This window comes from Castor canadensis, chromosome 14, assembly GCF_047511655.1.
Source record: "Castor canadensis chromosome 14, mCasCan1.hap1v2, whole genome shotgun sequence".
Lineage (NCBI taxonomy): Eukaryota > Metazoa > Chordata > Mammalia > Rodentia > Castoridae > Castor > Castor canadensis.
Window position 1 is genome coordinate 103,999,327 of NC_133399.1, and position 21,589 is coordinate 104,020,915.

General features: G+C 43.6%; 1 protein-coding gene across 3 annotated transcripts in view; it reads left to right on the forward strand.

Moving 5' to 3' along the window:
- Dock5 (dedicator of cytokinesis 5) overlaps positions 1-21,589 on the forward strand; it is a 180,777-nt gene that overhangs the window by 70,544 nt on the left and 88,644 nt on the right. For all 3 annotated transcript variants that reach the window (XR_012441570.1, XM_074055185.1, XM_074055186.1), the window contains exons 6-11: positions 9,584-9,732; positions 12,593-12,728; positions 13,851-14,008; positions 15,361-15,442; positions 17,708-17,837; positions 20,627-20,699. Coding sequence is in view for 2 of the 3 variants with exons in the window: in XM_074055185.1 (XP_073911286.1) it covers positions 9,584-9,732; positions 12,593-12,728; positions 13,851-14,008; positions 15,361-15,442; positions 17,708-17,837; positions 20,627-20,699 (728 nt within the window). In the remaining variant the exon portion in view is untranslated. The remainder of the gene's footprint in view (positions 1-9,583; positions 9,733-12,592; positions 12,729-13,850; positions 14,009-15,360; positions 15,443-17,707; positions 17,838-20,626; positions 20,700-21,589) is intronic.

Here is a 21,589-nt window from a genome sequence, read left to right on the forward strand (position 1 = left end):
CTGCATTGTCTATTTTCTGTTACTATAATAAAATACCTGGAGATGGATAATTTATAAAGAAAAGAGGTTTATTTAGGGCACAGATCTGGAGGCTCAAAGGCCTGATTTCTGGAATCAGTGTAGCTCTGGTGGTAAGGACCTCGTGGTGGATGGCATCGCCATGATAGGAGCTCATGGCTCATGGTAAGACAAGACGCCAGAGCACAGACAGGAGTCTCGCTCTTTGTGTGACAATCCCCAGGAGATAACCAACCAGGGTCCCCTAAGAACTATATCAGTTCCTTCTGAGGGTGATGCCCCAAGTGACCTCCCACTAGGTCCAACTCTTAAAGGTTCTACCACCTCTTAACATCAGCAAGCTGGGGCCAAGCTTCCTGCACATGACCCCTAGGGAGGCAAATTCAAACCCTCTCAATCCCCTCTCAATCCAAACCGCAGTCATCCCTGATCTAAAAGCACAAATCCAAAATGCTCCAAAATCCCAATGTTTGAGCCCCAGTGAGACGCCATAAGGGGAAAATTCCACATCTGATCTCCTGTGTGAAACTTTGTTTCATGAGCAAGATGATTTAAAATATTGAATAAAAATTGTCTTCAAGCTCTGTGTAGAAAGCAGATATGAAGCATAAATGAATTTCCTGTTTAACTTGATTACTATGTCTATATGCAAATATCCTCCCCCAAGAAAAATCCAAGCTGGGCGCCAGTGGCTCACACCTGTAATCCTAGCTGCCCAGGAGGCAGAGATCAGGAGGATCGAAGCCATGCCACACGAATAGTTCATGAGACCCTATCTTGAAAAAACCCATCGAAAAGAAAGGGCTCATGGAATGGCTGAAGGTGTAGGCCCTGAGTTCAAATCCCTGTACCACGAAAAAAAAAAAATCCAAAGTCTGAAATACCTCTGGTCCCAAGCATTTCAGAAAAGGTGTAAGAAGTCACATGTCAGAGCAAAGATTTGAATGGAGACTTTGTTTTCTTGCTAAAACACAACTGTTAGGCTCATTTCCTCACCTGTGTCCTCTCTACATCCACCAGCCACTGTGCAGGACTGGCTGTTGAGTAGAACTAAGAAATGGCACTGTGAGTGGCACTGGCCCAGCTTGTGTGAGATCCTGGGCTCCATCCCCAGCACCACAGAAGAAAGCACAGAACTGAGAAATCAGTGAAAAGGGCTCCCAAAGTCCCCTAGTACTTAAGTGGCGATCAGTACTCGGTGAAGATTTTCTCTGTGGGAGTTATGCTATTTAGTAGCAGGAAGGGGATTTAAGTGAAAAGTCCCCCACCCCCGCCACCCCAGATTAAAAGCCGTCAGCAGTTTCTCATCTTATTTTAAAATCTAATAAAATAGTTATTTTGTCACTTGAATATTTTTAAAAGCCTTACAACTGCTGTTGATTGACTAAAAGACCTTTGTAGTAGGTATTCTTACTCTGTTTATAGGATTGAGCATTCTGCTTTGGCTTTTTGATACATGCTATTCCAGTAGGAACAATCCACATCACATGGGTTTGTTATTAATCCTGCCTTTCTCTCTCTTTTTCTAGTTCCTTCTGAATGCATTCACAGAATTCCTAAACTTCTGTTTGAAAAATTAGCATGTCAGAATAGCAAACCTCACAGATTATGTTTCCAGGGAACCCAAATCTCCACTTTTCATGTCCTTTCTCTCCTTTGTGCATGTTAGTGTTTTCTTTTCTGATTGTGTAAGTTTCTTTACTCTGTGTAAAAGATAAGTATAGATTCTGCCAGTATACATTAACATTTGCATTTCTTCCTCCTACACTTTATGAACTGCACTCTGCTTGATTAATTTAACAGCTCCTATTATGCCTTAGAAACTATGTATTTCTCCAAAATACAGTTTCTGGTTCTGTTCTTTTCAGTCTGTGTTCACTGGAAATTTATATTTCAAATCCAGATTTTTTTTTGAGGGACAGTACTAGAAGTTTGAACTCAGGGCCTTGCACTTTCTAGGCTGCCACACCTCCAGCCCTTTTTTGCTTTAGTTATATTTTAGATAGGATCTTGAGTTTTTTCCTGGGACCTGTCTCTGACCTCGATCCTCCAACCTGTGTCTCCCGAGTAGCTGGGATTACAGTTGGGAGCCACTGCCCAGTTTCCAGATTCTTATATGAGGGGAAAATGCAATCTACTAACCAGAGTAAACCTAGCTGTGTAGATGCTGGTGATTATTCTAGAAAGGAAAGTTATTTGTCTAGCTGTTTTTAGCAGTCCTACAATAACCATATGAATAATCATAAATATTCCTGAAAGTGGAAGGGAGTGACCATCCGGAAGAGACGGGAACCTGCCTGCCCAAAGTAGAAAAGAGACTGTGACTCCCATGTTGCCTTCTTTCTTTTTGATAGTAATATTGCTGTTTTCCTTGGGGAAGAACCAGACTGCAAGAGCAGGACACTAGCCTAGAAATTAGGAAGCTGGGTTTCCTCTGCAGGGCCTGTCCTCACTAGCTCTGGGAGTTAAAGCAAGTCACTTGAGGTCTCCAAGCCACTGCTGGATTTCACTCCCCTGCCAAAGTGATACAGAAACTCCCTTGTGAACCCCCCCAGGGCTACGGGAGCAGGAAGAGATGGTGGCTTTAAAGCCATCCTGCAGAAAGGTTGTCAAGGATTCTGCAGATGGGAGCACGTGACTCTTGACACTGCCTGGGCTGGAAACAGTAGCCAGTCTGGGCATCCTCCCTCCGGCCAGCCTTGGCTCATAGCTTCCCCCTCACCCCACTTTGCTGCCTGGCCAGTGGTTTTGAGCCTCTTGCCACACTTATCCAAGGCCACTCCTTTGTCTCCCAGAATCATCATAGGCACAGTGGCCTTGAGCTCTGTAGCAGGCTAAGTTTCCCATTACCAGTAGTGAGCCTTCTTGGTTTAGGTTCAGGTAGGAGGCACAGACCCTTCCAGAAGGCAGAGTACAAATTCGCTGCAGTTTTTCAGGAGCTTTTCCTACGCTGTGGTGCTGGGTTTCCCCAGTGGTTGATCAGGAAAGGAGGAAACGCCTTAATCAGTGAGGTCACCTGGTCAAATGCCAAGACAGTGGACAGTGAGGCCAGGCAGGCCAGCCAGTTCTTCCACTCTGCCTCCCTCCCTTAGTGTGTATGTATTTTTACATTCAGACGAAATAACAAACCCAGTAATAGTTACTGAAAATAAACAAAGCAAAATAGAAAGAACTCAGATTGGTGAGGCGCCTGGCTAATCCTGCAGCCTAAGAAAAGCCCCTTGACCTCCTGCCTTGTATTTTCCTCTCCTAAAGGACAGTGTATGCCTTGCAGTGGAATGATCTGTATAAAATTCCCAGGACAGTACCTGGCACACTACTTCTCAAAAGAGCAACTTCATCTTAAGAAGTATAGGAGACAAATCTATAACATAGTCACTGTTGCCCTGATGTGTCATTGTAGGGTGCATTTGCCCACCCAGCCCTGGTCTTTTCCTCCAGCTTGGACTGAAGGGACAGGGAGATACACCTTGCCCAGCTCCTTTCAGCCCTTTATGACTCAGTTACTCTAGGTTTGACAGATTTAAGTTTTCCCTGCTGCCTCTAGGATCATTTTCCCTGGCCTCGAAAGGTCGATCCAGGGAGCTGATCATTGGTTTCTTCCTTTCCAGCAGTTCTTCTCCCTGCTGCTATAAATCCCCTCGTGAGGTGGGTGGATGCCAGTGCCTTGACTTAGATATGGTTGGACTCATGTAATATCTATCTTCTCAATAGCACTCCAGTTACAGGGGCTTTTGAACATGGGGCCGTCCTGGACATGTGACATGCCTGGTTGCCATAAGCACACTGCACACCGTTTCACCCTGAGATTCAGCTCACGGCCACTCCCACCTTCCAGTTGGAGAAGGAATTTGAGAGTGGGTTAGGCAGGCTGTGGTGCCTAGGTAAGCTTGGGGACTTGGTCCAATGCTGTCTTGAGGGAAAGGAGATGGGAGAAGAGCCTGGTGATGCATTTACATATAGAACGTGCTTGTAATAGTGGAATTGCTCTATGGAACTCAAGGGAGGAGGGCAAGGAAAAAGGAATGATGGTCAACAATATGGAAATACGTTGTATCTGTGCACATAGGGTACATGACCATACATAATGGTGCCTGTTGAATAATGGGGGGTTGCAGGGAAAGGCTAAGGGAGAGTCACCCAAGGCATTGAACTGACCAAAGTACAGTATACTCACAGCTGGGATACATTGAGAAACACCTTTGAACCTTGACTTTGGAATTTAAAATGAAGGACCAGTTCATAAAACAGGTCCTCTGTGTGTGTGTGTGTGTGTGTGTGTGTGTGTGTGTGTGTGTGTGTTTGCACATGGGGGAGGAGGGGTGCTGCTTGTGGGGGGAGGGAAGGAGATGAAAGTGAGGGAATATGGTTGATTGGCTTCTTATACATAATATGAAGTAGAACAATGAAACCTTCTGCAGTTGTTTTCAGTGGGGCGGGGAGGAGGTTGAATGGGGGAGATGGGGAGGGGGATGACCTAACAATGTAAAGTATAAGCCTATTTGGATTTGTCACAATGAATCCCCTTGTACAATGAACATGTGCTAATAAGAAAAAAAAAGCCTGCTGACAAAGATAGCTATTACTAACGTAGTTCATAGGGAGGACTGCTCCTCCTCACTTAAAATTTGCCAGCAAAATAAAACCCTGTTCCCAGCAACTATTCTGGAAATCTCTGGAGCACAGAGTGCCTGTGGCTGAGGCTGAGGCAGGAGCACAAGGGACTCCCTGAATCGCCTTTTCTTCCCCTAACTGTGTATGCAAGCAGCTTAAATCTACTGCCTGTGAACTGGTTGGTACTGACCAATGGGCCTGAGCTCTGAAGAATAATTAAGCTGGTCTTGTGGTTTGAAAGTAGCATCTGATCGCTTATTACCAAGGCCAGAAATTCCCATAGCCAACTCCAGCCTGTTGTCCTTTTATCTGAGTTGAAACCCTGCTTCTGTGTGGCACTGGTGAGAGACAAGATATGACACAGAAATGACAGGGACAAAGCACCAGCTGTGGTTTGGATGTTTTTCGTATTTAATTTTTTTTTAAAGATTTCCTGGCTTTCAGGATTTCTTTTATTTCAGGAGGCAAAAATAGTCTGTTGGTTGCCAGTGGCTCACGTCTGTCATCCTGATTACTTGGATTGAGATTAGAGGACCACTGCTGTGGCCAGCCCCAGCAAATAGTTTTTAAGACCCCCATCTCCAAAATAACCAGAGCCAAATGGACTGGAGGTGTGGCTCAAGTAAAAGAGTGCCTGTTTTGTGAGTGTCTGCTTTGCAAGTGCAAAGTCCTGGGTTCAAACCCCAGTCCCACCCCCAAAAAAGAAAACAGTCTTTAATTGGAATCTTTTCTTTAAAAATCAAACCTTTGCTAGGCAGAAAGCCTAGCAGAGGTAGAAAGAAGAGGCACTAGGATGGTAGGGGCATGGCCAGCTGGTCAGTGTCGTACCAGGTCCCCAGGAGTTACAGCTGCGTGGAGAAGACAGGAGATTCTTGCCAAGGTGTGCACAGGGGGAATTTGATGCCAGCACGTGAGGCATGAGGCCATTGAGTCAGACACAGCCCCTCAGTCACAGGCTTGAAGACGCTTAGAGCTGATGCCTTGATTTTTACAGATAGGCTAATCCCAGAGGGAATAATCTGCCCAAAGTTATATGCCAAGTTAACGACAGAATTAGAGACAGAAACCAAGTCCCCAAATCCCCAAGCGAAGTGTTCTCTCACTTCTCGTTCTGAATCCTAAAATCCACGTTGAAGAGGAAGGGTGGTAGTAGAGTCTATACTGTACTTTTTTTGGACTTGGATTGCTGGAGGACCTGAGAAAGGCTTTCGACTGTGTTTTAATTCCTTGGGAAAGAGAGGGGAGGCATCCATGTTTTCTGACATCCAGTAAATCATTGTCATTTTTTGGCCCCCAAAGTTCTGTAACACTCCATCGATGGCTTCTGCACTCCTGTTGGTATTAGAGGCAAAACTGTGTTGTCATTTTTTTATGACTTTGTTTTCATCTCCAAAGAAGATTTTAAAAAACAACATCTCAATGAATATAAAAAGTGAAGCCAGTTCAGATAACTTCAGGTGGGAAATTGGGAGAAACCTGAGCAAATGCAGAACTGTCTCCACTGTCTGGTAGAAAATAAAGTTCGAGGTATCAGACTTTGTAGTTGAGTTCCTGCTGTGTAGCCCAGGATGGTGCTAACTTTTGCAGAGAGGGTCAAAGAAATGAGTTAATGACTTGGCAATGGTCATTAATGCGGAAAAGCCTAAGTAGTGAAGGCCAGAGGATAGCAGAGGATGGACCCTGCAAAAGGCAGGCCTAGGCTGGGTAGGATCTAGAAAACAGAAGCCTGGAAGGTGTGCTACGAGTCCATTTTCAGTTGCTGTGGCAAAATATCTGAGGCGAGATACTTTACAAAGAAGTGAGGTTTATTTTGCTCACAGGTTTTTAGCGGCTGCAAATCTAAGTTTAGGTAACTCTGTGTTTGGGCTCTGGTCAGGGCCCACTGTGGCCAGTGGCATCGTAACAGGAGTGCGTAGCAGAGGAAGAAATTGCTGGGTGAGACAGGAAGCCAGACTGAGTCAGGGCCCAGGTTTGCAGTTTTATAACGGCTGGCTCCATCAAGACGTAGCTTACTTCAGGAAACTAGCAGTACTCCCTCCCAGGGCCAAGCCACCAGTGACCTGATGACCTCTCACTGGCCCCTCCTCTTAAAGGTTCCAACACTTCCCAAAACTACCACACCGAAGACCAGGCACATGAACACTTGGGGTGCAAAGCCGAGTGGAGGACGGTAGGAGAAAAGACTCGGGGAGCTTGGTCCTCAGTGTGCTGGAAGGGCTGGTGTTCTTCTCACCTGTCCTCGTGAAGTGTCCCCAGCCAGCCATCGTGCAGAATGGCTTGCTTAGAATAGTCTTGGAAGTGTGGCTGCCAAGTCCATTGAAGTAAGTGAGGAAATTGCTTCCTTTGCTCGGTTCCAGCTTGTGTATTCATAATTAATTTGGCACAGCGAATCAGAGAAGAATAGCTGTCTTCATCTTTCTTGGGGGGAAGAACTTGGCAAACAAGGCTGATACGGACAGGCAATGATTAAATTGCCATGGCTAACGTCTAATGGAATTGAGACGGAGGACTTGTGAACATGTGCCTTCAAACAGAGCCGTCTCTCACACACCCAGGGTTCCCTGAGCCTGGAGCCCTTCCCCACCCAATGTGTGAGAAGTAATAGCTTAATCAAAATTGGAAAACATTAAAAAACCCTAAGTAGGAATAGATAAATGAGTTGCAAGAATTTAAATAAAAACAATTGCATAGCAGTTCAATTTGCATAGAACTGCTTTCTACGTAGCAGTTCTAAAAGAGAAAGTCTTAGGCTTAATTCCTTACTCCTTTTCCTGGTTTGAAAGACAGTGAAATGGAAATATTTTATATATGACTGAATGAAAAAAGGCATATGTTTTTTATATCTGATTGAGTGAACAAAGCACTTTATACACAATTGCATGAAATAATCTAAAAATAGTTTTTGCGTGTCTCATTTTCTGCTTTTCTAAGGACCAGCTTATAGGAAGAACCAGTCCAGAAAATGCTAAAGGCACAGAAGTGTAGCTGGTTTCACAGTTTTAAGCAGGTTTACCCTCTGTTCCCAAGAGCTATAGTATTATTCCTCTCTTTGCTTTGTGTTCCCAGGAACTTTGAACTTCTGTTGGAATTTCTGTCACACTCTCCCAGTCACATCATTGCTTCCCACTGTCCCCTTTCTGGGTAGAGGACCCTTCCTTCATGTTTACTCTTTGTTCAGAAGTACCTTGGATCTTTTCAGCCCTGTTTCCACCCGATATTTGCACAGGAATCAGTGTCCCTGGGAGTGGAGTAGAAGAATGCCACTAGGAGACACACGGCCCAGCCTGCAGCAAGGTCTGGGTGTGTCTGGGTGTGCGTGTTTGTGTGCCCTGTTTTGAACTGCACATCTGCTCTGTCGTTTCCTGTAAGTCCAGAAGTAACACGGTTCTATAACTGTACCATGACTTTCATCTACAAATAAGAAAAAGGTGGTTTCTTCCAGGAATAATCTGAATTTTTGTCACCGTCTTTCCAAAGTGATACACAGAACAGTCTTCCCTGATCATTCTGTCTAATGTGACCTCCTTCCCCATGTACACAATATCATATTGCCCTATTCATGCTCTTACTTCTGTATTTTTTTATTGTTTCTCTGTTTTCTTTCTTGTACTTTTTAAAATCTGAAGTTACCTGTGTGTATGCAGATATAATAATGTATCATAATATAGTATGTAACATCCACTGGAGACGCAGCTCAGTGACAGGGTGCTTGCCTAGCATGCCACAGGCCCTGAGTTTGATCCACAGCACTGCAAAAAAAAAATGTAATGTTACACACACACTCTCAATCTCTCTCTTTCTCTCTCTCTCTTGTTGCCTTCCCCTCTAGAATGCTAGATCCTTGAGGGCAGGAACTTTATTTCTAGCACATAGCCAACACTCATTGACTATTTTTTATATAAAAAAATACAAAGATACAATTAATCATTTAAACAAACCCAGGTTGTGGTGGCTCAAATATCAAGCATTTGACTCTCAAAATGATTGAGGCACAAAAAATTAGTTGGTTGTAAGTTAATTTAGCTCAGTTACAGTAAGTTACTCGTAAAGCCCAGAATCATACCTTCATGTCTGCATGATCTAACAATTTCCTAGAGAAGTAGAGACTTAAAAATATTTAAATTTTTATTGTTCGATATCTGAAATTACATGTATTTCTCCGTTTGTAATTCTCCCCTTTACTCCATTTGTAGGGCTCCTACTATGGACCCAAATGAACAAGCGTCTTGTCCAGGGAGCTTACTGTGTTAAGGGGAGAGTCTTCCATGCAGGGTTGTCCAGGCTTCTGCAAGCTGGGGTGGATGTAAATTCTGGAGTGAGGGGAGGCACAGCTGCCCCACAGGTAGGGCTTCCAGGAAGAGACTTCTGTTTGGAGACTGGAGTCAGAATTAGCCAGGTGGCAAAGGCTGCAGAAAGGAGCTGAGGCTGTGGTAGGTTTGGGTAAAAGAGCCAAGTGTTTGCAGGTGGAGGAGGAGATCACCCATCTGAGTGTTTGGGAAGAAGTGGACAAAGGTTTGCACGGGGGAAGCACAGATCGTGAGATGGAGAGTGGTGTCGAATGTGTGTGTGAACGTGACCAAGCATCCAGGACTTGAAGAGACTTACAGTGAGGTCTGTTGTACCTAGTGCAATCTGTAGAGGATTTTAATCAGAGGAGGAACATGCGTGGTCGGAATATTAGGGCATGTGGATGACTTGATGTATTTATGATTTAGGACCAACCATACATCCTGCAGTTGTTTATCCATGTTTAAAGTTGTAGTTGGGAGTAAATAGAAGTGGCTTGGGACAAAGCCATCTCTGTGAACATCATATAGTCCCTCAAAGTCCATAGCTTATGGTGCGACATAATGATTCAATAACAACACATAAAGAATCCATCAAAAGATATTCCCTCTCCATCATAACCTTTTCTTTTCTGTCCTTCTGCTGTGTCCTTTTCCCATCTTAGAACAACAAGATCACACTCTTCCGCCAGCTGCAGCAGATGACATACAGCCTGATCGAGTGGCGCTCCCAGATCCTGTCTGGGACACTCCCCAAGGACGAACTGGCAGAGCTCAAGAAGAAGGTCACAGCCAAAATCGACCACGGGAACAGGTAAACCAGGGATGACCTTTCACTGCGAACTTGGAAAATGACTGGTACCTTCATGCTAAGGATACTCTTCACAGAGAACTTTAAGCAGAAAACTTTAAAAAAATTTTAAATTGGCATCTGCCTAGCAAGCACGAGGTCCTGAGTTCAAGCCTCAGTACCACCAAAAAAAATTTAATTGACACATAATAATTGTGCACCATAAACATTCATTATTTCTTTGTGTTGGGAACATTCAGAATCCTCTCTACTGCTATTTGGAATACACAATTTAATTGCTGACAGCCTGTTACCCTGCTGAGATGTAGAACATAGGGGCTATTCCTCCCGTCCAGCCATCGCTGTGCCCATCAGCCACCCTCTCCTCGGGCCCCTCTCCCCAGCCTCACAACAAACTTTTGACCTTAGAGTTGCCAAAGAATAATGCATACTACTCTCTTTGTGTCATAGAAAGCACTTAATTTCTTTAAAAACCTTCACATGCCCTCCACAGTCCCAGAGCTGTGCTGACTTCCTTTATGAGGAGCTGACGCGTGAACAGAGAGGATGGGGTTTGGAGTGATGCAGCCCTGCCGCCAAAGAAATGCTGCTAAACACCATTAGCTGGCACTTTCAGATGCCTGAGCCTTTTTTTGTTCTAACAATGGAGGTTAAAAAGATACCAGACTCAGCTGGGTGTAGTGGTACATGCTTGTAATCCCAGCTATTGGGAGGTGGAGGCAGGAGGATTACCCAGAGGTAATCCCAGAGCCTGTCTCAAAAACAAAAGGGCTGGAGGCCTGGCTAAAGTAGTAGAGTGCGTGATAGCACGCACAAGACCCTGGTTCAATCCTCAGTACTGGGGGAAGGGAGGCATCAGACTGATTTGCACCTTGTCTCCATCTTCCCCTAACTGGGACCATGGTGGACAATGTATGAAAACCAGATTCTCACATGTTTCCAGCCTGATGACTTTGTCTGTTGTCACCTCCAAAGAGTATCAGTACTCATCGATCCTCTGATTAGCTCAGGCAGCTGTATTGGTTCCAGGTATTACTGGCCCTTGACAATGTGAGGAATTCGGCCTATTTATCCAAATTTACCATGACCTGGTATGCATGCCTCCCAGCCATCACTTCCCAGAAGGCTAAGGTGGTTCTCGGTTTTTGTTGGGGATTCTTTTGGTATTTAGTTTCTTCAACTTGTGCATATATGTTTTCCCTCCCCTTTTATCCTCTTTCTCCAACCTCAGGACTTTTGACTATCCCTCAGTCACATAACCTAATACAGCTCACTATCCTGCTGTGTAAATGTCACACTGTGATACCTGTATTGAGAAATAGCTGGGGTCATAGTCAGTCAGTACTTTTGAAATACCTCCTTGGTATATTGTACATACTTATAACCTCTGAAGTTGTAAGTTCTAACACTTATGGTCCTATTGTGAAGCAGTTACTCTTTCCATTTTATAGATAAAGAAAGAGCATGTGAGCTTAAGTGATTTCCTTCCAAGTCGCACAGATTGTCAATGGGAAAGCATCAATTTGAACCCAGGTCTTTGGCTCCCTGTCTCACGCTCCCTTCTTGGGGTTGAGAAGTTTCTATCCACTCCCATACTTGGTCACCAGAGGACTATATGGTGTTAGAGGACTTCTTTAAAAGTTGGCTGCAGTGGGACAAAGCACCTCCCTAATTTACACATAGGCCACCTCTGTCTTTTGAGGTCTGTGGCAAGGAAGTTCCTCCAGTCTCTGTCAGGATACTGACAAATGGCAGAGCAAGGTGATTTCCCATTCCAGCCCATGGACACAGCTCAGGAAATAGAGCTGCTCTGTCAGCACCTTCATGAACCCAGTCTCTGAGCAGCTAGCATGGCCAGCCGTCGTAAGCCTGGGTGGCCCATGGATCTGGCTGCTATGGAAAGGAACCTGCCATATCAAATCAGTTGATGGAGATGCTACCAAACGCAGGAGGGAAATGAAGCATTTTGCTTTCTTCCAAAGACTTGGCACATTTTGTTGTTATTGCAGAGTGTTCTTGCTGTTTGGAACCCCACTCCCAGATTGCGGGTGCCTGGAAGGCATGCTGGCACTGAGATATCAGTATCCTGTTTACACCACTTTCAGCTTCTTGGAACTAAGCACAGTTCTTTCTACTTTTGTGTGCCCATTGGGCACAAAAGTCTTGGAAGGCAGAGGGTGATCAGGTCCACCATATGGCCCTACCCTTGCCACTCAGAGCTTCAGCATCATACAGCCAGTTTTTCTTGTGCAATATTTAAGTGCTTACCATATGGGAGATACTGTATTAGGTACTTTACATTCATTAACTCATTACATTCTCACAACAACCCTGAAGCCTAGAAAATTTTTATAGGTGAAATAATCCAGCCTTTGCAAAAAAAAGGTGTCCGATTAGTAGCAAGTATTTAAAGCCAAGATTTCAGATCTAGTCCAAATGACAGGAGAGCCAGTGCCCTGAGATGGGGTACAGAGAGCAGCAACTAGGACTTACTTCATCCCTCTTCTTTGAGACAGCCTTGAATGAAATAAGGTGATCAGGACAAACCCTCAAGTAATTATTCGTGGGTCTTTTATAGTTGCTATGCCAAATCACAGGGCAGATTTGGCAAAGAGGATTTTAGTCAGAATCAATGCCAATTTTTCTGTCCTTGAAGCAAATTATTTTGAATATTCTTACATAAATTTGGCCGACATTGTGTCATGAGTTTTTGAACATTGCTGTTCAAATGGAAGAAGAATGGTCTGCAGGCTGTTATTGCCTTGACTTGTCCAGCCCTGGTCTTCCTACTTTGAATCCTCTAGGTTCTCTGAGGAGGGATTTCCTGGGAATAGTATGGCCCTGACCATCCCTTTTTTTCCAGAATGCTGGGACTAGATCTGGTAGTGCGAGATGACAATGGGAACATTCTGGACCCTGATGAAACCAGCACCATTGCCCTCTTCAGAGCCCACGAAGTGGCCTCCAAAAGGATTGAGGAAAAGATCCAGGAAGAAAAGGTACACGTCCTCCAATGTGCAGATTGCTGTGGTTTTTATTTTTGCTTTGGTTTTTTAATGAGAGAAGGGGAATTTTTGACAAAAGAAATATCTAGAAAATCCATTTTCTCCTGTATATTCTAGAACATACAGGAGGCCACTGTATGTTCTCTTACGGAAAGATTGCAAAGATACACATTAAGTGGAAAAGGTAAGATAGAGAAGAGTGTTATAAGATGCTGTTATTTGTGTTTCACAAAAAAATGTAAAGAGGATTGCATACTTTGATGCACATACATAGGTTAAATGAGATGGTAGACAAGAAATGGATCATTAGTGGATGTCCTTGGGAAGGAGAGCTGGGTGGAAGGGAGACCATTGTCTAAGCTTCTGTGTTTGGTGCATATGTGGTCCAAAATAAATATTTTAAAATGAAGTATTTGAAAGATAATGAAGGTAATCCTGCACATTAAAGAAAAACTACAAAGTTGTAAAAAAAAAAAAACAAAAAAATTAAAAAAAAATTTTTTTTTTTAAAAAATTAAAAAAAAATTTTTTTTTTAAAAAAATTAAAAAAAAATCACCCATACGGTGACCACCCCGACCCAACCATATGGACAGTTTACTCTATTTTCTTTCAGTCTTTCTGTTCTAATGAGTAAGGTTTGTGACAGTTTTGTTTAGCTTTTAGCTTTTATTTCTTTAACAGAGTCACAGTAATATTAGTTTCTGAATCTGTTAGTAACCGCATCTGAGGGTGAGGCCTTTCCGGGGGAATGTTTTGTTTTCAACAAGGTATTCCCATAAAGAGGGATAATGAATCAAGTTTTTGTGTATTTGAACTTCATGCCGAAGCAAGCATGAGAAGTAAGAGCTGCTCACATCTACTGAAACCAAGAGTTACCACTGATAGACAGCATTTGCTAAATGACTTATGTTCAGGCCCTGAGCAGGACAGCCTTGGTCATCTAAGCAATGGTTACATCTTGCCCACGTGATAGATCACTGGTTCACTTACATCACTTTCTTCTCAAGAGCTTCTGAGTGATGATGGCATCTGCCCCCCTTTGCAGGTTGATTTCCTTGTCAGCTTTTCTCTTTTGCTGAATCCAAGCCGTTTTCACTCTTTTCCTCTCTGTCCAGTCCATTCTGCAGAACCTGGACTTGCGGGGCCAGGTCATCTTCAGTGCTATTCACACCTATGGCCTGTACGTGAACTTCAAGAATTTTGTCTGCAACATCGGGGAGGATGCGGAGTTGTTCATGGCCCTCTATGATCCAGACCGGTCCACCTTCATCAGGTAGTGGGAACCCAGATCACTTAAGATTGACTTTGCAAAATACCCAGCCTTCACCTGCCCCTACCTGAGGTTTGAGATAGGTTGCTAGGCTTGAGAAGGGGAGATAAAGAAGAGGGAGAGTACTTCTGGGCTGTGGAAAGTAAGTTCTTCTGGCTCTGAAAGCCTTCTGTATCAGTACTGAAACCAAGCAGCCAGTTGGAGTACTCCCTGGGAGTTAGAGAGTGTAGCCTTGATCAGGACATGGAGCTGAGGATACAGTTCAAATGCTCATCCAGAAGAGTGAAAGAGGGATGAATAGATGGGCACAGAGTGGGACTGGGGCAGTGAAACTAGTCTGTGTGATACCACAGTGGCAGATGCCTGTCATGCATTTGTCCAAACCCATAGAAAGCTCAAAGTCAAGCATGAACAAAGAATCTAATGTCACCTGTATGTCCTGGGTTTTAATGAGGTATCACATAGGATTATCTGTTAGAACAAACGTACCATCAGGTGAGGACAGTGGATCGTGAGGGAGGCTGTCTTAAGTGTAGGGCAGGGATATATGTACTTCCAACCCAACTTTGCTGTGAAGCCAAAACTGTTCTAAAAATAAGTTCAGTTAAAAAAAGTATTAAACTGTAGGAAATGATCATGGGGCAGTGTTTAGCCCTCAAATGGTCCCCTACTGAGCAGCTAAGGAAATGCATGTTTATCTATGAGTAGGTGATTAAAAGTAGTTACTGATAAATTGTTTATTTCTAAAATAATGTATGAGTATGGTGGTGTGGATTACAAGGGATGGATTTGGAATGACACAGTTTAATACATGTTTCAGCAGAACTGAAATTTCTTCATTTTTGGTGGGACTGGGGTTTGAACTCAGGGCTTTGCACTTGCAAAACATGTGCTCTACTGCTTGAGCCACACCTCTAGTCCATTTTGCTCTGGTTATTTTGGAGATGGGATCTCCCAAACTATTTGCCTGCACTGGCCTCAAACTGTGATCCACCCAATCTCAGCCTCCCAAATAGCTAGGATTACAGGTGTGAGCCACCATGCCTGGCACAAAACTGAAACTTCTATATGAAGTATTTGAGATGAGAAGACCCTAGACAGTCGAATCCCATAAAATCTGCCATACCTGTATGTCCTAAGCACTATATGTCGTGCTCTGTATGAGTGCCTGTTATGGGACCGCAGTAGGGACACTTCCAAAGCCAGGGACCCACATGTTTGTGGGTACTTTACACCTGCCTATTGAGCTTCAGTCAGCATTTTGCATCATCCTTTCGCCCTTACAAGTCTGTACGAAAGGCAGCCTCCATCCCTGTCTGGTCTCTCATGGAGAATCATTTTCTTTTCTTCGCCAGTGAGAACTACCTAATTCGCTGGGGCAGTAATGGGATGCCCAAGGAGATAGAGAAACTCAATAACCTTCAAGCAATATTCACTGTAAGTCCCACCTTTGTTTCATTGGTCATTTGTCCTTTGATGCTAGTGGACACACGTGGTAAGTGTATGGAAAACACAAAAGATGAAAAACCACCCCGATCCTCCCCAGTAGGAATCACCCACTCATTATACAACAAATATCTACTGAGCACCTACTGGATGCCAAGCACGGATTTTCACACTTGAGGTACAGCCCTGAACAAATCAAGAAAAACAAAGACTCTGAACTAGAGTAGTTTTTTTCCTGATGGGGAAGAATTAATAAATAATAATTAAGTAAATGAGTAAATTTATACAATGTAAGAAGTCTCAAAGTGCTTTGAGGGGTGTAGGGACAGCTAGCTGGGGGAAGGTCGTGTTTTAAGTAGATTGGTTAGGGCTGAGCATTAAAAGTGGGCAGGTGCCTACCATACACTAGGCCCTGGGTTTGATCCCCAGGACCCCAAAATACATAAATAAATAGGTTTGTGAGGGCAGACCTCTGAAAAGGAGACATTTGAGTCAGACTTTGAAGTTGAGAGTGAACCTTGCAGATAACTGAGGAGAGAGCTTCCAGACTAAGGTCACAGTCAGGGCAAGGGCAAGAGCCAGACTTGTTTTGTGTGCTTATATCAGAATGAGTGCTTTCCTTCCTCCTCCCTCCAAAGTACTCCTACACATGGCTGAGGAGCAAGGGAATGCATTAAACTGTCTTCCCCTTAGGGTGGGTGGAACTTTCTGGAGTTCTCTCACTTTTTTATGCCTCTACTACTTAAAATGCCCTGGAGCTGTTGCCACCTTGGTGGGCCAAAAACAAATGCCCCCTTTCCTTCATTGTCCCTTCAGCCCACACACATGTCTTATCTCCTTACTCTCTTCCCTCTCTTAGAACAAGGAAAACTGAGTCTAAGTCACAGGGCCTAGGCAAATGACGTGCAGGATTCCTGGTCCCCATACAGTCTCACTTTTATTCACCTCCCGCCTCTGGGGCATACACCAGCTGATGTACTGTCCCTTCACTGAGCTATCTGCATCCTCACCACCCAGGCAGAGAGCATTCTGGACTCTTCCCAAAACCTCCCTAGCATTTCCTCAGTTCTGAGATACGTGGGGATTTCCCTAAAATCAAAAGGCATTTATCAGTCCATGTGTACAGTATGCAAAGGTATTATTGAGTCTTTGGGCCATCTTCTGGTAAATACTGTTTTAGAACAGCTGCCATTTATCCTCTTTCCCGATCTGCCTCGCCCCCCACTCCCCGCCCCCCCAACCCCCTGTCCCGAAGGATCATGTAGTCTGTAAATTTCAGGACTTTTTTTCCCTTAAATCAAATCTGGTGACCATTGCATTGATCATTAAATCTTCAAAAATTTCCTTTATATATATTGCATAATATTTACTAATGTCACTGTGCCACAGTTTATAGGACGGGTCACCTGAACCTTTATTTTTCTCTTGTTGGAAGCCTTACGGAGCGTAGAGTAGAAATTCAAGATGGATATTATTATTGGCGTATCTTCCTCTCTTTAGTTAACTAAATTATAGGGAATAGATTTCACGTGATTATTTGAAAACTGATTCTTGACTCAGTAAAGAGTGCTTGGGCTGCTGTTTCATAAAAAGATACTGAAATGTAGTTACATTGTTTCTGATGTTAAATGAGTGAGATATGTAAACTCATTCCTGGGTTTATTCGCCCATCCTTATGAATAAAAACAAAAGCTTCAGCCACAAAAAGCAGAGATTTCATCTCCACTGCTGTCATTATTCAGCTCTTTGAGAAGCTCCTGTGGACCCTCTCCTAAAGTGGGTGAATAGCTGTGCACAGCAGTGTCTGGATTACTTTGCTTCCCAGGGATGTTTTGAAACTAATGAAACGCCAGAGGCTGTGTGGATACTCAGCAACTGTCGGTCACGCGAGTTTTGATTTCATTTGACACTGAAATGCATCCTGTGTTGAGATACATCCTGGAAGGTAGCAATGAATGTCCTGGCTTTGAAACACCCTGCTAACTTGCTAAACTGGAGCCTTTAGATGAACTCTGATCTATTTTAGAAATTTAAAATAGAAGCAGAGGAAGAAAAGAGTGCTTTTTTTTTTTTTTTTTTAGAAATACAAAGTTGTTTTCTCTGATACCAGCATGCTTCTTGGAAGGGAGAGGAGAAGAGAGAAGTCACAGAGTATGTCAGCATGCTCTGAACAGGATTCTGTTGTAGAGTGAAAAGAGTAAAGGAGGTGACAGGGTGACGCAGCCCCACCTCTGTGTTCTCTGTTTATCTCTCCAGGACCTCAGCAGCACTGACCTCATCCGGCCTCGCATCAGCCTGGTCTGCCAGATTGTCCGGGTTGGCCGTATGGAGCTGAAGGAGGGCAAAAAGCACACCTGTGGGCTCCGGAGGCCTTTTGGAGTAGCAGGTATGAGAAAGCCCAGAGACTAAGGTGAAATGGTGCAATTACTGTGAACAGCAGGCTGGTGGTGCCTAAAATATTAAATGTGGGACTACCGTGTGATCTAGCAATCCTATTTTAGGGCATATACTCAAGAGATTTGAAAGCAGTGTCTCACAGAGGTATATGGACACTCAAGTTCACAGCAGCATTATTCACGGTAGCCCAGAAGTGGCAGCAACCAGGTGTCCCAAAATGTGGTATATCCATACAAGGGAATATCATTCAGCCTTAAAAAGGAAGGAAATTCTGACCTATGATGCAGTATTGGTTGAACCTTGACAATATTACGCTAAGTAAAATACACCAGATGAAAAAGGTGAGTACTGGGGGGAGGGGAGTGGCACAGGTCAGAATTCCTTTGCTGGCACCATTCTTCCTTTAGCCTTCATTTTCCATCTGACAGTTGTTGACGTATCTCAGTTCTTCTCATCTCCAAACAGGTTATCTGTGAGGTGGGGAAATGGATTGCTAATGTGTGTTTCATGACCATACTGTCACTTATTAACCAGAGCGTCACCTCCTGCCAAGGCCCTTCGTCAGTCCACTTACTAATCCTCTAGGCAGCAGTCTCTTTGTTCCAAGAAGGTCATTATCATTCAAAATGGGCCAAAGAGACTTTGGGCTTTTGTCTGCTTCTCTGTTTCAGCATGTGTGTATATGTGTGTGTCTGTCTGTCTGTGGATGTGATTCACTGTTACTATAGTTACTATTACTGTTGGGTCTGCCCTCTGACTTTACCAGTGAAAACTTAGCACCCAGGGCAAAATACATAACTTTTTGGTTCTTTGATTTCCTCATTTCTCAAAGTAGAACTAATAATATCTGTATGAATAGGTAGCACAGTGGCCAGGCTTAGAGCAGGGCTTCAGTAAATAAAGTGCTCTTCCTGGGGTGAGGGGATGAAGAAGTCAGAGTCAAGTCTGTTTTGTGTGTGTACGTGTGTGTGTGTTCGTGTGTGTGTACATGTGTGTATATGTGTGTGTGTGTTCGTGTGTGCCTGTGTATGTGTGCGTGTGTACGTGTGTGTCTGTGTGTGTTCGTGTGTGTACGTGTGTCTGTGTACGTGTGTGCGCACGTGCCATGTGAAGGATCTAGCAGTGCCTTGCTCGTGTAGGCCAGCACTGTGCCACTGAGCTTCGCTGGAAAGCTTTTGCCGGTTTAGGACATTTGCTCTTAAAAGGCAATGTTATGTAAGTGCTTTCGCAGAGTGTCCTTGGCTTAAATAAGCCCCAGAACCTTCCAAAAAGTTCTTTATCTTCCTTTGTTGTTAGTTAAATTAAGAGGATAGATTTCCCTCCTTCCCCCCCTTTTGACATTTTGGTCACTAGTACTTTGATTGCTTCATTGATTGATTGATTCGTCAATACTGGGGGTTGAACTCAGAGCCTCCTGCTAGCTAGGCAGACAATCTTCTACTTGAGTCACTCTACCAGCTCGTCACCAGGGCTTTGAAAGCCTTTTCCTTCCTCTCTGCCCCGCCCCCCCATCACATACACACACACGTACACACATAAACACATATACACACACACAAATAAAAAGAAAGCATGGGCAAAAGGATTCCAACAGTCAGGACTGAGTTTCTGTTGTGTTTGAGATACTGTACTCAGCACCAAAGAGGAGCGAAGTAGGGGCTGGGTGAGGACATAGAACCCCAGAAAAGAACTGGTTGTCCTGGGCAGTAAACACTGTCTGCCACTGACCATGATGACATAATCCATCCTTCCCTGTCTCTGGGTTGGCCCTTCAGCCAGCCTGTCTGCCTTCTTTCCTTCCTTCTTCCTTTTCTCTCAAATTCTTCAATTGTGGTAAATGCAGATAACATAAAATTTATCATCTTAACCATTTTTAAGTGTACAGGTCAGCAACATTAAATATATTCACTTTGTTGTGCAAATCACCATCCTCCTTCCATCTTTCTCATCTTCCAAAACTTTACCACATACCCAGTAAACAAAAACTCACTGTCTTCTTCCCAGTCCTGGAAATCCCGTTCCCCATCTGTCTCTATGCGTCTGACTCTTCAGGTACCTCATGTAAGTGGAAGCAACCAGTAGTTGTCTTTTTCTTTTTTTCAGCTGGTTATTGCTTGATTTGATTTTTTTCTCCTTTTATCATTTTTACATTTACTTACCTGTGATGTGCCTTTGCAGTATTGCATGATAACCAGGTGAGAAAATGTCACAACAAAGAGGTGAATGACCATTTCAAGCCTTGACTTTCTCTGCAGGTCTTTAGTTCTTCGGACAGTCCTGCCAAGAATATGTATTATCTGTGGTTTTGCACACACCTTCTTTAAAAGTAATTGGTCTTACTAAGTGTGATTAGGCACCCCTGTAATCCAAGTACTCAGGAGGCTGGGGCAGGGGGAGGGTAAATTTGATGCTAGCCTGGACTACATAGCGAGAGCCTGTCTCAAAAAAAAAAAAAAAAAAGGCAACACACACACACACATGCAAAATTAAAACAATAATTGGTCCTTAAATTTCTCAAGAATTTAGCAACTTGGTATTGCAGAATTTTGAAAGGCCCCATCTGCAGCATTGATGTTAGACAATGTGAGCCCCTTCGTGAGCCCTGAATTACTTGTTCCTCTACACTGGGAAATTATTGTCAAAGAAATGAAAGAAACGGCCCTGCTTGGTATCTTTCTACCTCCACTATTCTATGCTTGCTGATCCCGCCCTTTTCCATAGCAACTCAGTGAGGCGTGAAGCAATTAGCTTCTCTAATGAAGTTTATCTCTCTCCTAGTGATGGATATTACCGATATCATACACGGGAAGGTGGACGATGAAGAAAAGCAGCATTTTATTCCCTTCCAGCAGTAAGTATTGGCATTGATCCCAGGTGACTTGAGACCTGATTAGCCATTCAAATGGTGTGTGAGCACTGAACCAGGTGCTCGGAGCCCTTTCCTGAGTTATGGCAGCAAAAGCTGTCCAGCTGGAAGACTGTCAGCTAGGAGTGTGACAGAGACTTTATGCAGAATTCTTTACATTCAACAGAGTAAACTGAACTTTCCTGATGCTTTAGAAATACAGCAAGGGATGTAAAATAAAGGGAAAATGTGTGACTATGCTGGAAACTAGAGGATGAGGCCATCTAAGTGTCAGAAGGGTATATCTGCATTCTATCATATGGAACAGGTACTGGGAGGATAGAGAACCATTGAATCTTTCGGGGCTTCTCACACAGTATCACACCATGAACCACCTGGGATTCCTGTTAGATCAAAGTTGGATCAGTAGGTTTGAGGCTGCAGCTAACACGCTTCTAGGGGATGCTGATAGCAGTGTTCCGGGGACCTCACTTCAAGTAGCCAGGGATGAGGAAGTAAGAGAGTGAATGAATGACTAGCCCATGGGTTAGGGTTCTTACAAGGATATTTGAGTTAATAAATCATTTTTTTGCAAATAAGTAGAGAAGTTGAAATTATGCAAAAGAATGTTTTGGAGACCATTAGCTAACCATTTAAGAAATTTAAGTTATAATTTAGTGTCACAACTTATACCAATGTAAATTCTAGACAAGTAAACGTGTAACTGCACAGTTAAAATTCTACAATATTTTAGGAACATAGGAGGTTTATATAATAGTGATGTAGGGGAGCTATTTTTAAGTCACATACCAAAGATTCAGCCAGAGGAAAAAAATCAATAACTTAACCACTTCCAAAATTTAAACAGCCTTCACATAGGAAAAAAAGCAAGAAAA